General features: G+C 39.4%; 1 protein-coding gene across 1 annotated transcript in view; it reads right to left on the bottom strand.

Moving 5' to 3' along the window:
- Positions 1-18,553, bottom strand: part of Setd2 (SET domain containing 2, histone lysine methyltransferase) — a 108,106-nt gene that overhangs the window by 81,187 nt on the left and 8,366 nt on the right. Inside the window, exons 2-4 of the mRNA XM_059269092.1 lie at positions 8,603-8,618; positions 2,034-6,331; positions 1,639-1,666 (exon numbers count right to left, since the gene is read on the bottom strand). Coding sequence (XP_059125075.1) covers positions 1,639-1,666; positions 2,034-6,331; positions 8,603-8,618 — 4,342 coding nt within the window. The remainder of the gene's footprint in view (positions 1-1,638; positions 1,667-2,033; positions 6,332-8,602; positions 8,619-18,553) is intronic.

Here is an 18,553-nt window from a genome sequence, read left to right as displayed (position 1 = left end):
TGTCCTGAATCTCGCTCTATAGACCAGGCTGGCCCCAAACTCACAGAAATCTGCCTGGCTCTGCCTCCGAGTGCTGGGATTAAAGGCGTGCGCCACCACCGCCCAGCTTTTTTTTTTTTTTTTTTTGGTAGATATAAAATTCTGTCTCAAAAAAGCTGGGCAGTGGTGGCATACACCTTTAATCCCAGCACCCTGAGAGGCAGAGGCAGGTGGATATAGAAGTTAAAGCCAGTCTAGTCTACAAAGCCAGTTGCAGAATAGCCAGGACTGTTGCACAGAGAAACCCTGTCTCAAAAAAACAAAACAAAAGCAAAATAAAATTTTAATCAAGAGCTTTGATTCAACCAGAAGATCTGGGTACAGTGACACATGCCTATAATCCCAGCACTGGGGAGCCTGAGGTAAAAATACCAGTTTTATACCAGCCTTGGCTACTTAGCAAGCTCTAGGCCAGCCTGGGTTAAATAAGTGGGATCCTGTTTCACAAGAGAAAGAGTGTATATTTAACTGAACCAAATCTTTTATGGGATCCCTCAGTGGTATACAACACACTTGTACATATCTGTTTAAAAAGTGAACACATTTTTTTTTAAATGAAGTAAGACTATAAAACAACCAGAGCCAGGCAATGTCAGTTAATGCTTGTAGCACTAGCTGAAGAAGAGACAAAGGCAGGAGGACAGACAGATCCAAAGAGATCTCGGTCAGCCCAGGTAATATAATGAGACATAACCTCAAAAATAAATTCAGAAAACTGAAAAAGAATAATCAGGTAAAGATTTCAGAAGCAAAATTTTCTCAAAACAAAGTATTTTGGTGGAGGAATTAAGCTATCCAAGCTCTATTAAGTTCTAAAAACTCATGCCAAAACTCAGAGTGGTGACATGTACTTGTAGTCCCAGCACTTGGGAAGTGGAAGTAGAAAAATCAGATTCCAGGCCAGTCTGGGCTGCACAAGACTTTGTCAAACAAACAAACAACAAATAAGTCTCTTTACCTTATGCATACAATAAAAAAAATTAACAAAAATTTCAGTGTTTAAAGGGATGACAGCTAGACTGAATCTTAACTCGAGCGAGCTCTACACACACAAAAAAAAGGGGGATATACATTAAAACACATTCAGTGGTGGAGAGAGAGCTCAGCAGTTAAAGAGTGCTAGTTATTCTTCCAGGGAATCAGAAGGAGTTTGATTCCCAGCAGCCACCTCAGACACAATAGCCTCTGGGGCTCAGGGTATCCAATGGCCCCTCTGGCCCCAACTCATATACACAAGCCCACATACACATAATTTAAAATATAATAAAAATTTGTTAAGACAACTGGCAGAACTACCGTACTCTAATTATGACTTTATACTACCTAAAAGTGCTTTGTGTGCCCCTGTTTAAAAGAAAAAAAGCATCTAACAATCACGTGTCCTTTTTAAAAACTATTTTATTATTTACTTTTATGGGTATGAGTGTTGTGCCTGCATGTATGTCTGTGCACTACTTGTTTGCAGTGTCTGAGGAGACCAGAAGAGGACATGGGATTCCCTGGGGCTGGAGTAACAGACAGCTATGAGTGACCAGATGGATGCTGAGAACTGAACCTGGGTCCTCTAGAAAAGAAGTGTTCTTCCACTGAACCACTCGCCTGCTTCCTGGAGTTTCCTTTCATTTTTCTGTCACAATTTCACATGAAAAAGGAATTAAGAAAAAGTAGGCTAGCTTAAATTATACCTTTAAAACCACGTAAAAGAGGAATGAATTAAAAAAATTAGACTGGCTTAAATTATACTTTTAAAAACCAAAGCAATTATAGAAAAAACTAGATACCACTTTTCTTAAGGTAAAAAAAAAAAAAAGGAAGGAATCTATTGGTAAATCAAAATAGAAAATGACATTTTATGATTCTGTTACTCTACATTTTACCATACAAGTCTTATTTCAGTCCAAACTGCTGAAAAGCTATTTTTTATTGTTATTATTTTCTTTCTTTCTAATAAGAAAGCATCAAGAATTGACTTTAAAAGTATTAGTTAGGCTCACCTTTCTGTTAAATAAACATTTTCTTCAATAAGATCAAAGTAGCAGGGCATCTTCCCCAGCTTGGCAAATTCTTTCCACCGCTGTGGGTCCCTGAAGTCATCCATAGCACAGGAGGGCCCCATCAGCTCCTCTGAGTGCTGGGGCACTGATGTCTCTCCTGCTTCACTCTCCACTCTGACTTTCTTTCTAGCCTGCAGCTCCCCATCACTTTCAGAATCACTCTCTAATTCTTGCCTCCGTTTTTTAGGAGGTCCTCTCTCTTTTATGTCATTTTTTTCAAAGTTTTTTGAAAAATCTTTCCTTTCATTTGTAACTAAAGAGTCCTTAATTGAATTGCTGCTTATTTCGGGTGCTTGCACTGATCCCTTGTCTTTTTGATGGAAGAAAAATTTATTGGACTGGCTTGAAAATTGTGATCCACTTCGTTGATCCCAATTCTCCTCTTCTTCCCGATCATCTGTTAAAGAATCTGGTACCTGCCCCTGAATTCGATCATAAGCAACCCCAGTTCCTGGAGGTCTGCCTGCTGATCTTGGATCCCAATAGCCATTGCCTTGCCAGTAACTATGGGTCCCTCCGAAATGTTCAGCACTTTGTTGATACTTGTGTGTACCACAGGCTCCATAGCTGCTGTCAGGTTGCTGGTATGTGGTAGTGGGCCTTTCTTGTTGGGAGAAGTCCCATCCTAGGTTTCTGAGCTCTTCTGACGAGTGCAAGCCATCTATACGGGAAATGTCACAAGCGGAAGAAAAGTTTAGCTCTGTTTTTCCTAGTCTACTACTATCTGGTCTGTTAGAGAAAAGTATCTGTTGCCGAGACTTATTTGGGATATCTTCAAAATCATCAGAAGAATAAACTGGTAGCTCTTGAGACCTAGATGTTTTGGTTCTTACTGTGTCCTCTGAATTCAGGTGACCTAGAGGGTCAGATTTCAAGTCTGTATGACTTGTACTATCAACCCCATCACTTTGAGAATGAGCAATTTCAGGCAGGTGATTATCTACTTTTCTGCTGAACTGTGAATAAGAAGTTTCTAGGTTCCTCTCTGTTCCTTTATGAAGGAAGAATTTTTCAGTCTGAGGACAGCTTTTACTTGCCATACTCTCAAACTTATCCTCATATGCATGTCTCCTTGACTCTAATCTTTCTTCTTCCCAGTGGTCAGAGTAATGTCGGTAGCTATGACTGCTCCGAGAAGAACAGGGACTTGTCTCTTCCATGGGCAAAGTAGAATTCTTTGGCACAACCACAACAGACTGGAGACGGTTTCTTGGAATACTGCTGTCATCAGACTCTGTATCTTCTGAATCACTTTCGTCACTTGAACTTCCAGAAGATCCAGAATAATCTTCATGGATAGTAGATATAATTTCAGGAGCATTACCACTACTGTCACATTTTAAGGTGTAAGTTATACCGTCACTGTCCTCCATGGTTAAGTTCAAATCGTAAGAAAATACAACCTCTGAGTCATCAGAAGTATGTGTATGCCCTCTTCCTTCCTCATCTAAGATTTCTGGTCTTCCTCTTCTTTCATGCAATATGGAATTCTCTTCTTGAGCCTCTTGCAAAGACTGCCCAGATAATACATTATTATGCCTGTTTTCCCAAGAAGCAAATCCCTTTCCTGAATCAGGAAGGGCACTACCCACTTCTGTTTCTTTCCCTGCATACTTTAAGAACTCTGTGCTTCTTTTACTCTGCACTGCATCTAGAACTGGAGATATATTCCCTTCACATTTTATTCCTGGCGGAAGACTCTGAAGAGATGAAATAATACCTGAACTCCCTACAGACCCATACAAATCATCAAAATGGTTAAGTGAAGCTGAACTAGTGCTACCGATGCTCTGCTTATATTCATCGCATGCAAATTTTGAGTGTTGATCTGTCGGCTCTCTATTATCACATATAACTGGTTTTGATTCCAAATGCACATTCATAAAGCTATTTGAAGAAATCTTCATAACTGAAGGTTCAATATTTTCAGCTTCGGAGTTCTCATTTGGAGAACAGTATCTATCTGAATCTTTGGTTTTGCAGCAAGAACGTCTCTTATCAACTGGTTCTTTAATTAATGTTTTGGAATAATCTATAGTCTTAACTGGCAAAGACATGAGTTTATCATGGTGTGGTGACAACAAAGGTTCTGTTTCCCTAAATGGACTTTTTGACTTATTATGCTGCCTATAGGAATCATCTGAGTCTTTTTCTTTGCATCTACCAATATTCTGAAATCCATTTGATGAAAGCATGCAAGCTTTGACCAAAGGAGATATCTCTGATCCAGTCACACTATCATCTAAAGTCATTGAAATAGCATCTGTTTTAGAAGCACAAAATGTTGCCATATCAGATTCTGTCTCTGGAGATCCATTTATATTTAATTCAATAGAACAAAAACCTCTTAACTGATCATTTTTCACTTTTGATAATGACTCCAATTCTTTAATACTATCATGGCTATCATGTCCTATAAATTCAGGCTTAAGAATAGGAGATTCATCTAGCTTTTTAAAAGTAGGTGAATCACTTAATTGATTTGATGGAGATGGAGACCCAGTCTTTTCTCTTTCAGGAATTTTATTAATTGTTCTTAATTCACTACCTTTTGAACAAGGAGTCTGCAAACTAAAAGAATGAGATTGTTTGCTTTCCTCATTTAATTCTGTACAACAGAAAGAATTTTTAAATTTATCAGACTTGGATACAGGTTTTGAAAGGGCAGATTTGTAACGGGAAGCACTGTTATCATGCTTGGAATAGGAGGACCCCCGACGGAATCCCAGTTCAGTCGGGGGAGAACAACATCTTTTTATGGCTTCATGCTCTGAAGTCCGCTTGGATTCTCTTTCTGGTTTTGAAGAATACTTTCCTCTTCTCTCCATCTCTAAGTAAGAAGTCTCAGTTTTACAGTCCCGATCAAATTTAGAGTAAGATGATGATGTCCTTAGGTCTCTGTAGGAATGGGATGAGGTGCGCCTTGGATATGTCTTCTTATATTCATCTTCAGAGTCTGAGCTCTCCCGTGTCCTGTTATCTGTATAGGGCCGAGAATAGCGTGTCCTTTCACGGTAAGGGGAACTCCTATGGTAGCGCCGATCAGAATCGTAATAATGAGATCGCTCTGACCGAGAATAAGACAAACTAGTTCTAGAGACTCTGTCAGATCTAGAACGAGATCGGCTCCGCCTTCTGTCCCTTTCGGACCTACATCGGGAAGATACATACCGAGTATCTCTTTCAAGTTTTGTGTAGCTAAAGTATTTATCATCTCTCTCTGTTTTAGATCGCGATGATTTCCCCAAATCCTCACTTTTTGAAGGTACTGAGCTCTTTTTAAAATCTCTTTCCTTCTCAATGCTTGTTGAAGATTTCAAGTCATGTGATCTTTGACTGGAGGAAGTCCGTACAGAATCTTCATCAGATTCTGAACCAAGCAATGTGCCTTCAAATTGTGAAGATTTCTTCTTAGAACTTGCTTTTTTAGAACTGAGGCTTATCTTAGAACCATCAGAAACTTCGTCTTCCTTCCCAATATGGGAATCTTCTCTTTGCAGGGGATTATCTGCTTGTTCCTTCAAAGTTTGAACTGTGTGTTCTTCCAAACTATTAGATACAATATCCTGCTTCATATCCACCTCTAAAGATTCGGGCACACTTTTAACAGGCGATTCTTTCTGAGCTCTATCCACTGCTAAGGGTACTGGTGCAGTCATTAGTACTGTTACTGGGGGATGTGGTAAGACCACTGGCTCTGATATTGGTGCTGGTGGTGAGGGTGATGTGGCTTGGGGAGGTGGAGGAGGTGGAGGTGGAGATGAAGGTGGTGAATCTATAGTTGATTCTGCTATGACCGCTGGTAACTGTGTTGGAGGAGGAGGGGGAGACGTAGCTACTGCTGTAGTTGTAGCCGGCTGTGGCCTGGATGTCACATGAAGCAGATGTTTCTTAAAATGAATTCTACCCAACTCCACTCTTGACTTTGGTGGGGAAGACTCTTCTGTAGCAGGAAAAGTATCTCCTGGGTCCATTTTCACTTTAGGGGTTGAGTCTACTGGAAGAGGGTTAGCTGGGGAGTTTGGAGAATCGCTCTGCTTTTCATTGCTAAGTGCAGTGAGAAACCTGTTCTGTAAAGTTTTCTTTGTAAGACTGAAGCTGAATGACACCTTCTGCCGTCCTTGTTCCTCCAAATTAACTTTTGTCTTCGTGCCTTTGGGCAAAAATCGACTAGAAGCAACACCTTTGAACATTGGTCCTTTGATGAAACCTGTTTTCTGCACATTTTCAATCTTTGCCTACAAAAGAACAAAACAATTACAGTAATAAAGGCTCTCTTTCAAATTGTGAATATCACAAATTGTCAATATCAAAATTTTAAATGTTTATCAGAGAAATTTTTTAAAAATTAACAGTAGTATAACTTTCACTATGCTACAAATGGAATTTAGCTTTTCATTATAAAACATTTAGGCATAATCAAAAGTATAAATAACAAATCACTAAGCTTTAACAATTATCTGTATTTTTTTTTCCCATTTAATCCTACATTAAGAATTCTATCCATGTTGGCACTATTTTCTAGATACTTAGTCCTTTTTTTTTTTTTTTTGGTGGGGGTAGCTTTTTTTGTTTTGTTATTGTTTTAAGTGTTGATTTTTGTTTTTTAGTTTTGGTGGTGCTTTTTTGGATTTTGGTTTTGAGGCAGAATCTCACTATGTAGCCCAGGTTTTCTTTGAACTCATATTAACCCTCATGCTTCTACCTCCCCAGTGCTGGGATTACAACCATGCACTACCATGCTTCAGCTCAAGCAGAATTTAAACAAGAATTTTTTTAACCTGATATGTAGATGACATTAATAACAAGGCAGGCCGGGCGGTGGTGGCGCACGCCTTTAATCCCAGCACTCGGGAGGCAGAGGCAGGTGGATCTTTGTGAGTTTGAGGCCAGTCTGGTCTACAAAGTGAGTTCCAGGAAAGGCGCAAAACTACACAGAGAAACCCTGTCTCGAAAAACCTAAAAAAACAAAAAAAAAAAAAAAAAAAAAAAAAAGGCAATAAATAACACCTCAGTAGACAAAATAGTTTGTTCTTATGTTTTACTTATCTAAGAAATACCAAAGATCAAATAAACCAAGAGTCTCCTAGCATCACACAGAATCAGCAGAGTTCAGGGCAAAATATATGAGCCACACTGGGGAATATTAAACCAATAGCTCTAAAATGAAGCAAAAAAAAAATTTGTTTGGGGTATTTTTATTTTTGTTTTAAGGCAGGGATCAACAAGCACCAGGCAATTTTAATGACCTTCCCTGGTACAAACTAGCCTCTTACCACATACATTTTACTGATAAAGTAGCCCAAAAAGGGCGAGGCCTTCTGCTGTACTAGAAATTACTCTGCCTTAGCACACTACCACTCTTTCTCTGCCTGGACTACACACACTTCGGTAATAATAATTTATTCTCTAATATTACTATGTGAACAAGATACAGCTAAGAAGCTCTTCTCCATTATCTGACCAAGTATCTGACAAAGCACCAATGGAAATGGTGGGAGTCAGAAGTTAAAGGCATAACCTAGGTTGTTGAAAGAATAACAGAAAAATATATAGACACAAACTCAAGCATATAAATATATGTTGAGACAGGGTCTCTCTATGTAACCCAGGCAGGCCAGGAACTCAGAGATAAGTTTGCTTCTGCCTTCCAGCACTGAAGGTGTGCACCACCACACCTAGGCCTCAAGCCTATATTAAAAACTAATATCAGGGGCTGGAGAGATGGCTCAGTGGTTAAGAGCACTGGCTGCTCTTCCAGAGGTCTTGAGTTCAATTCCCAGCAACCACATGGTGGCTCACAGCCATCTGTAATGAGATCTGGTGCCCTCTTCTGGCGCACAGGGATACATGCAGACAGAACACTGTATACATAATAAATGAATAAATCTTAAAACAACAACAACAAAAAACAGGTCAGGCATGTTCCAAAGCTAGATGCAGTGGCACATGCCTTTGGTCCCAGAACTCTAGAGGAGGAGGAGGCAGGCAGATCCCTGAGTTTGAGATACCAGACCAGGCTGGTATACAGAGCAAGTTCCAGGACAGCCAAAGCTAAATAGAGAAACTCTGTCTTGAAAAACCAAAAAAGAAATAAGAAAAAGTATACAGTAACTTCAAGTGAGGAAATAAAAGCTTTTACATTATACACACGTAGTATATTATTCATATAGCAGTAGTTTTCAAATATTTAAGAAACAGAATCTACTTTTCAAATTAAATTTTACATAGAAACTTACTAGAGACAGATAAAAATCTGTTTCTGGAACTGCTAGTTTCTGTTACCTTTCTAAATTTCTTGAATCTTTTAAGTTTAAAATTATTTTCTTGTTATATACACTATTCCTCATTGGAATGAGTTATTATAACTTCAAAAAGTAAAATTGAGTAAAACTACTAATTTCATTTCACAAAATAGTTAACTTTAAATATTTTCAGCTTTTATCTAGATTCTAAAAATGCACCTTTTAAAAGGCCATTTCTTGAATAACTAGTTCAATTATACTTACCTCATTTTCTTCTTCTCTATTCCCATTCAGCCAAGAAAACATGCAAAAGAATAAAAAGGATCATAAATACTTAAAACAAAATGAAACTTTTCATTAAAACAGACACTTACACACCTTTTCCTTCTTTCATTGCCCTACTGACAGTTTTGTAACAACTTTTTCCTGCAGACAGTGCAAACCACTACACTAGGTACAGGAGAGCAAGAGTGGCTGAAGCAGGATCTCTGACCTTGAAGGTTACATTTCCTAATAAGTAACAAAGTGATTGTTACAAAAGTAACAATTCCAACCAGAGGAGTAACTATAAGGACTGCAATATATACAATGTGGCAGTAAAGTAGACAACAATTCAGTTAAAAAAAAAAAAAAAAACAGGAATGCAAAGAATCCCAAAAAGGGGATTAGTTTTTAAAGAATGTACTTTTGGAGTGACCCAAGGCAAAAGGCAAAGATTAAAACAGAACAGCTCCTACAAGTAAACTAAAAACTATTCACTATTACCTAAGTATAAGGTATAAGATAGAAAAAGTCAACAATTAAATGGAATAAGGAGCAGTGAGCATGTTTCTGACAAAGAATCATATTTTTATGCATGGGTAGGTGGGTCCTAATTTCTTTCTTTTTTTTTTTATTTAGTAACTATTCATCAGTCCCTTTGCTAAACACACAATATATACTGTGCTCCGCATCATACTGCCACTACGTCATATATCTTAGCACCTGGTATTCTAACAAAGATACAGATTCCTACGAAGAATCAAATACCAAGTCTGCCATGCACCACTAGTGCACCAAGGCATACTGGGGACTATCTACATGGGAAAAGGAAAGTTACAAAAGGGGATGACGACGACGACGACGACAGTATGTTGCTTTGTGGACTATATGGCAAGCACAACTACATGCTTTAAGTACTTCTTAAATGTACAAAAATCCCCTCCAAATGAAGGTCTAAATAGTAACTGAGTTGATTCATTAACAAGCATCTATGGAAGTTAGAACAAAGCAATGGCTAGTTGTGATAAAAAATGCTGGTAATCTAAGCTACAAAGCACACTGAGGCAAAAGGAATCCAAGTTCAAGGAGCGCAAGGGCTACATAGTTTTAAGCCCATCTGCACAACTTAGTAGACCCTTCCTCAAAATAAAAAGATGAAAAGGTCTGAGAAGGAGCAAGCATAGTGCTGCATGTTTTATGATCCAATACTTGAGAAATAGAAGCAGGACATCATAATTAGCTGGAGGCCAACAAGGGCTACATGGGTTCTGCCTCAAAACAGAACAACTGAGGTTATACGGTCGGAGTGCTTGGCAAATGTGAATGGTCCCCAGGTTCAATTCCCACAAAAGACAGAATACTACATACCACAAAAGACAAAAAAAAAAAAAAAAATGTATAAAGATACATTGATAAGATGGCCAGGTGGCGGTGGTGGGAAACACAAAAAAACCGACTCATAATGGAGAGATGGCTCAGCAGTTGAGAGCATTTGTTGCTCTTACAGAGGACCCAGGTTCAGCTCCCAGTACACACATGGTAGCTCACAACCATCTGTGCTCCCGTTCCAGGGAATTCAACACCCTCTTCAGTCCTCCATGAGCACCAAAAATGTAAGTGGTACACACACATACACATAAAATACATACATATAAAAGAAAATACATACACATTAAGAAAAAGGTAAAAGAAAAAAAATAGCCAGCTATGGATGTTGATGCCCCCAAACCTTTCATCCCAGCACTCAGAGACAAACTGAGCTGTGCAAATTTGCAGACCAGCTTGGTCTATGTAACAACCTTCAGGCCAGCCAGACCTGTGTCAAAAAACTGAGCTGATGGGCTTGAAAGATGGCTCTGGGGTTAACAGCAAAGCACCCACATTGCATCTAATAATCATCTGTAACTCCAGTTCCAGAGAGTTCAACACTTTCTTTGTGCACGCGCGCGCGCGCGCACACGCACACACACACACACACACACACACACACACACACACACACTTTTTTTTAAATTTTAAATTGAGAATGAAGCTCGGTGGTAAAGTGATTATCTAACATAAAGCCCTGGGTTCCTTCCTCAGCACTTGTGGCACAAACAAACAAACCACTAAGCTGGGTGGTGGCAAACGCCTTTAATCCCAGCACTTGGGAGGCAGAGGCAAGTGGATCTCCAAGTGAGGCCAGCCTGATCTACAGAGTGAGTTCCAGGGCAGCCAGGGTTACACAGAGAACCCCTGTCTCAAAAATCCACAAAAATAAACAAACAATAAAATAATCAAATGTTAGTAGAGAAAAGATGAAATTACAAATAAGCAAAAGGGAAGATCTTGAATCCAATCTATTATCATCTTGGTCTACAAAGGCTTCTGACACATTTGAGTGTCTGTGTGGCTTTTATTTAAACAACGATATTTCTAGGTATTGTAACTCTATTATACAAGCCATTATGTATTTTGTTTCATTCCTTAATCTAAATACAGTTGGCATCAAAAAACATATATCAATTACATTATCACCGAAAAGCATGGGGGGGGGTCTTGCATGGGGGGAAGTGGTCTTGAAAGATGGTTCAACAGATGAAGGTGCCTGCTTTAAGAGCTGGGAACCCACATAGGGGAGGGCGGAAAGAACAGACTCCGCAGGTGTCCTCTGACCATATGCAGGTCATGGCAGGTACAGGCCCGGTTGGCACCTCACATAACACCCTCCACTTGCCCACATACACAATAATAATAGTAACAACAAAAACAGTGAAATTCTTTTTAAGGAAGAGGGACTACAAACAAATGAAGACAGAGTCAAATTTCAAAATAAAGTCTAGGCCCTGTGGCATGTGCCTGTAGTCCCAGTCACTTAGAATGTTGGTAGGAATGACTACACAACATCAGTAAGACTCTGATCTCAAACAAACCACCCAGGTATGGTTATATACACCTGTAATCCTAACACTTGGGAGGGAGAAGCAGAAGGATCACAAGTTCAAGGCCATCCGTGATTACAAAGTTCAAAACTAAAACTAGCCTAGGCTATAAAACACACAGACTCAAAAAGGGGGATGGGGCAGAGAAGAAGGCTAGGGAATATATAGCTCAGTTAAGAGTGCTTGTCTAACATGCATGAAACACTGGGCTTAATTGCCAGAACTGAATAAACGAGGTATGGTAGTGCATGCCCGTAATCCTAGCACTTGAGTAGTAGAGCCACAGAGCATCAGAAATTCAATTACATATCATATTCAATTACATAAGTTCAAAGCCAATCTGTGCTACATAAAACCCTGCCTCGCCAGGCGGTGGTGGCGCACGCCTTTAATCCCAGCACTCGGGAGGCAGAGCCAGGCGGATCTCTGTGAGTTTGAGGCCAGCCTGGGCTACCAAGTGAGTCCCAGGAAAGGCACAATGCTACAGAGAGAAACCCTGTCTCGAAAAACCAAAATAAAATAAAATAAAAAAAGACCCTGCCTCAAAACAAAGGTTAGAACACTCTAATGTTCATCATTTTAAAAACATACATTGGAACTGGAAAAAAGAACTAAGAGCACTGGCTGCTCTTGCAGGGTCCAATTCCTGGCCAGCACCCACAAGGCAGCTCACAACTGTCTCTAACTCAAGTCACAGAGTAGCTGACATCATCTTCTAACCTCCAAAGACACTGCACACATGTGGTGCATAAGCATACGTGCAGGCAAAACACCCATAAACATAAATTGAAATAGAAAAAACAACAACAACACATGCACCACAGGGGAAAAAAATTATAAAACCCATACAACTAAAATTACATCTATCTTCTCAGAGAAAACTAAATCTGCATATCCTTCCCAAAATCTCTTGAGATTAAAACCGTGATACTAAATACTTAAGATGGTAATAAGATACTCATACACATATATGCTCTCATGACTACCAATTAATCAATACAATAAACACAACCAGTACCACAAGTCTGAGATAAATGACTATTATAACCAGACTTAAGTTCTGAAGCTTATCTATTTAACGCACAAACTATACCTGCCCGGTACTTTTACGAGATTGAGTACTTTATGCTAGTCTTCCAGTCCTATTTTGCTTAACCTGAGCTGCATTAAACAGGAGGACAAAAATAAGTGATGGTCAGTCAACTCTTTCAAATTCTTAAAGACACTTATACAAATTAGCAATCTTTTGAGACAGAGTCTCACTGTGTAGCCCAGGCTTGCCTGGAACACCCTATATAGACCAGACAGATCTCAAACTCAAAATCTGCATGCCTCTGCCTCCCTAGTGTTGGGATCAAAGGCCTGCACTACCATGATCCACCACAAATGAGCTTTTAAAACCCTACATTCGGGCTGGAGAGATGGCTCAGAGGTTAAGAGCACTGACTGCTTTTAGTTCAATTCAAGGTCCTGAGTTCAATTCCCAGCAACCACATGGTGGCTCACAACTATCCATAATGAGATCTGGTGCCCTCTTCTGGCCTGCAGGCAAACATGCTGTATACATAATAATGAAAAAAAAAATAGAACCACTAAAAAAAAAAAAGATTCTATAAAACCCTACATTCAAGGATTAGTTCCTAGCACCCATATGACAGTTTACAAAACCACTCTAACTCCTTACTGGAAACCTGATGCTCTCTCTTAGGGCTTCTGTACTGCACATACTTGCAGGCAAATACTCCAAAGTACTAAGTTACAATAAATATATCTTTAAAAATCTCCAGGCTGGGCAGTGGTGGTGCACACCTTGATCCCCAGCACTGGGGAAGCAGAGACAGGCAGCTCTCTGAGTTTGAGGCCAGACAGGTCTACAGATTCAGTTTCAGGAGAGCCAAGGCTACACAGAGAAACTCTGTCTCTGTCTCAAAAAACAAAATGATAATAACAACAACAATAATAATAACAATAATAAAAAATTTCCCACCTACATGACAAAAATGAAGCTCAGTGCTGGTCTAACTTGCACAGCCGTGGTTTTGATCCCCTCACCCCTACTACAACAAATAAAACAAAAAACACACCCACCTTCAAAATAAAACAATGAAAGTAAATCTGTAACACTACTATCTTGAAATACAAAGACCTCTTTCCTTCATCAATACCTGTTTGTTTGGTTTTAATATAAAACAATTGTTAGGGCTGGAGAGATGGCTCAGAGGTTTAAGAGCACTAACTGCTCTTCCAGAGGACCCGGGTTCAATTCCCAGCACCCATAGGGGAACTCACAACTGTCTCTAACTCCAAGATCTGACACCCTCACACAGACATACATGCAGGCAAAACATTAATACATATAAAGTAAAAATAATTTATTTTAAAAAATTATTCTAAAAGCTGAGTATGGTAATACGCACCAGTAAACCAAAACATCAATACATATAAAGTAAAAATAATATGGGGGCTGGAGAGATGGCTCAGAGGTTAAGAGCACTGGCTGCTCTTCCAAAGGTTCTGAGTTCAATTCCTGGCACCCACATGGTGGCTCACAACCATCTATAATGAGATCTGGTGCCCTCTTCTGGCCTGCAGGGATACTGTATACATAATAAATAAATTAAATTAAAAAAATAATAATTTATTTTAAAAAATTATTCTAAAAGCTGAGTATGGTAATACACACCAGTAAACCAACACTTGGAAAGCTGGGGCAGGAGGATAGAGAGTTTGAGGCCAGCCTAAACTACTTCAGACAGTCTAAAATAAAGGGAAAGAGGGAAGAAGGGAGAGGAGGAAGAAAAATATCTGGGTTGCTCTAAAATATCTTAAAAAACAAAAGGTGGGCCGGGTGGCAGTGGCACATGCCTTTAATCCCAGCACTTGGGAGGCAGAGGCAAGTGATCTCTGTGAGTTCAAGGCCAGCCTGATTGTACAAGAGGAGTTCCAGGACTACAGAGACAAACCCTGTCTGAACCCCCTCCACCATCCCCACTACCCCTCAAAAAACAAACTACCTTGTAGGCCAGCCTATAATCCCAGCAACTCAGGAGGAAGAGGTGGAGAAGAACCAGTTCAAAGCCAGACTGAGATATAGTACGCAAGACCCTACTCCATAAAAGAAAGACTTCAGGGGCTGGAGAGATGGCTCAGAGGTTAAGAGCACTGGCTGTTCTTCCAGAGGTCCTGAGTTCAATTCCCAGGAACCACATGGTGGCTCACAACCATCTGTAATGAGATCTGACGCCCTCTTCTGGCCTGCAGGTATACATGCAAACAGAGCATTGTATATACAATAAATTTTATAAAAAAAAAAAAAAAAAAAAGACGTCAGCTATAGTCATGCATGCCTGTCATCTCAGCACAGGGGGCAGAGGCAGAAGGATAAGGTCATGGTGGACAGTAAGTCAGAAGTCAGCCTAGACTACACGAGACTCTAAAACAGAAACAGAACAAAAAAGTTTAATTATAAAAAAAAGGTCAGACTAAATTTGAATAAATTCAAACATTTTTAACTAAGTTATTCCCAAAAAAACAGGCTACAGAAGAGATGTTTAAAACTGACAGCAATAGTGTGTTTACTACAAAGAGAATGTGTCTAACACCCTCCACACAGCATTGACATAAAATGTTCAGTAAATGCGAGCTGTTAGTGATTTCTGTTAGAAATATCTAAAAATTCTTTGATTACACTAGTCTCCTCTATTCGAATAAACACATCTTGCTCATTCCCTATATCCTCAGGATTTTGGCACAAATTAGATACACAATAAGTAATTTTGGACAAACAAGAAATGCAGACTGGGTAAGAGATGAGAGACAGAAGTACAGAAGAATGGTATAGGTATGAGCAGTAACAAGGGGAAGAGCAATGTATCTCCTGGGCCAGCTGACCTGCTGCTTATCACACAGTGAAACAGACTTAGAGTTTAGAAACTTTTACAACAATGTGACCTTGACCAATGATCAGATTTGCATTCTTTGAGGATTTTTATTAGGAAATAATTAGTCATAGGAAGTTACAAAAGACAGTATTCTTGTACTCTACCCAACTCCCCTACACAGTAAGCACACAGCTTAAGTACAGATTGAAACCAGGGACCTGAGAGCGGTCCAAGCGCTAGTGTCATTTTTGTCGCTGTGACAAAACCCTGACCAAAAACAACTTAAGGGAAGAGTTTATGCAATTAACGTTTCCAGGTTACAGTCCATCATCCTGGGAAGTCAGGGCAGGAACTCAAGCAGAAACCATGGGAAAACACTGTCTGCTGTTTTGCTTGCAGACTCAAGCTTAGCTTTCTTATAATAGTCCAGGACCACCTGCCCAAACTGATGCCACCCACAGTAGACAAGCACACCTACATTTATTAATAATCAAGCCCACAGGACAATACATTACTGCTCACTAGATTAAATCTTGTCACTATTTTTTTTAAACACGGAACTCAAATTCACTTCTGTGTACAAACACAGTTCTATGTAATTTCATCCCATGTAGATATGTGTAACCACCACTACAATCAAAACATAGCTATTCAGTGGCTCAATTATCTTCAATGTCTAAATTTTAAAATTTTTATATGTATGTTTTGCTTGTCTGTATATACGTGAATCATGTGAGTGCCTGGTGCCCTTGGAAGCCAAAAGAGGGTGTTGGATCCTCTGGAACTAGAATTACAGATGGTTCTGAGTGGCCAAGTAAGACCGGAGCCCAGATCCTCTGTACTTACCCTGAATCATCTTTCCAACCCTCAGTGTCTAAATTTTTCATTTTTTCTAGGAACTCAATTTTGTTGTGCTTAAAAAGTTATTGATCTGTAACAGTGAAATAAAGAAAAATATGTCCAATTTATATCATATATAAACATTCTTCATGTTCCTTGAATTTTCTAGTACATCAATGTACGATATCCTAACTTAGGTCTACAACAAAACTGCAAAATAGATGAATGCTAAGCTAGCAAGGCTCTAGTACCAGTAACCATCAAAATCATCTTAAAAATAAGCAAGTTAAGGACTGGGGATGCTTTTCCTCATACTGGGTGGCCTTGTCCAGCCTTAAGACAAGGGGAGGTAGTCTTACTGCAACTTGATATGCCATGTTTAGTTAACTGCCATGGAAGGCCTGCCCTTTCCTGAAGAGAAACAGAGGAGTGAATGGGGCGGGGAAGAGGGCAGGAGGGAACAGAGGGGAGGTGGTGGGGGGAGAGACTGGGAGGAGAAGGAGGGGAAACTGTGGTTGAGATGTAAAAAAAAAAAAAAGTGTATGTAAAATAGTATTATTAAAGTTAAAAAAAAAAATAACTGGGGATGGTCAGTGGTGGTGGAACACATCTTTAATCCCGGTACTTGGGAGGCAGAGGCAGGCAGGATCTCTGAGTGGGAGGCCAGTCTGGTCTACAGAGTGAGTTCCAGGATGATTAGGGCTGTCTCAAAAAACAAAACAAAACAAAACAAAAAAAACAGAAACAAAAACTGGGGATGTAGTTCAGTTATAGAGTGCTAAATGGATATGAGGCCCCAAGCTTGGTTCTCACCGATGAAATAAAATTTTAAAAAGAAAAACTTATAAAACCATACACATATATAAACATGTATTTTATTCTTTTTTTTTTTTTTAAAAGATTTATTTATTATGTATACAGTGTTCTGTCTGCAGGTCAGAAGAGGGCACCAGATCTCATTACAGATGGTTGTGAGCCACCATGCGGTTGCTGGGAATTGAACTCAGGTCCTCTGGAAGAGCAGTCAGTGCTCTTAACCTCTGAGCCATTACTCCAGCCCTAAACATGTATTTTAAAACACTTACATAGGGCTGTGAAGATGGCTGCTCTTGCAGAGGGCCTGAGTTCAGTTCCCAACACCACAAGAATGGCTCCCAATTGCCTGAGATACCAGTTCCAGGGGATCTGACATTGCTGGTCCCTGCATTCATGTACGTACACACACACACACACACACACACACACACACACATTCATAACTAAAAATAAAATCTTCACTCATGTAGAAAATATTGAAAATAAAAATGCTTAAGCAGTGAATGCATGTCAGAAAAAACACACAGCTAACAAAAAAATTTCCAGCAAGCATGTGTTCAGCTGAAAAATATGCTATCATGGATTTTAATCTCATTGTCTAGTACCACACCAGTATCCTCTTTAATGACAAAGAAAAAAATACTTCAACAAAGAACATTAGGTTCTCCTTAATAGTTACACTATTATTCTAAAGCACCTGACCAATATTGTAATTCAAGAAAGTCTTTTCTGCTCAGTCACCACTATTACAAAGTTTATATCAGCTAGTAACATTATTTCTTACATAAACTATTGTTAATGTGCAATATACATCATATGTATAATAAGCAATATTGTTTATAATTGCACAACTTGCTTCCTACATTATTGCACAATATAAGTTTTGTTTTTTAATGGGCCTGGTAAAGTTACCATAGAGTACACCTATTTTGGTTACTTTAAAGGAACTTTTGAAGTACATTTTTTTACCAATTTCTTTATTTCTCCCTCCCATCCCCCCCACCCCCCGACCCCCCCCACCCCCACCCCCACCCCCACTCCTCCGCCCTCCAAGGTTCCTCTGTGTATCTCTGGCTGTCCTGGAACTCACTCTGCAGACCATATTGGCTTTGAACCCACAGAGATCTGCCTGTCTCTGCCTCTTGAATGTTGGAATTAAAATTGTGTGTGCTTTTTAATTTATTTTTTATTTTATGTGCATCGGTGTTTTGTCTGCATGTGTGTCTGTGTTAGAGCGTCAATTCCTCTGGAACTGGAGTCACACACAGTTGCGAGCTTCATGTGGGTACTGGGAATTGAACCCTGGTCCTCTGCAAGAGTAGCCAGGGCTCTCAACTGTTGAGCCATCTCTCCAGCCCTACATTTTTACCAATTTCTAAGTAGGTACTTTATTGTATGTTAATAAAATTCACCTCTATAGATAACCCAACTATACTTTTAGCACAGAAGCAGTACTATAAAATATGTAGTTTATGTTTTAGAATGCATATAGTTGC

The sequence above is a fragment of the Peromyscus eremicus genome, chromosome 7 (assembly GCF_949786415.1).
Source record: "Peromyscus eremicus chromosome 7, PerEre_H2_v1, whole genome shotgun sequence".
NCBI lineage: Eukaryota > Metazoa > Chordata > Mammalia > Rodentia > Cricetidae > Peromyscus > Peromyscus eremicus.
The sequence above is the reverse complement of the archived record's forward strand: the minus strand, read 5'-3'. Positions and strand labels throughout refer to the sequence as shown.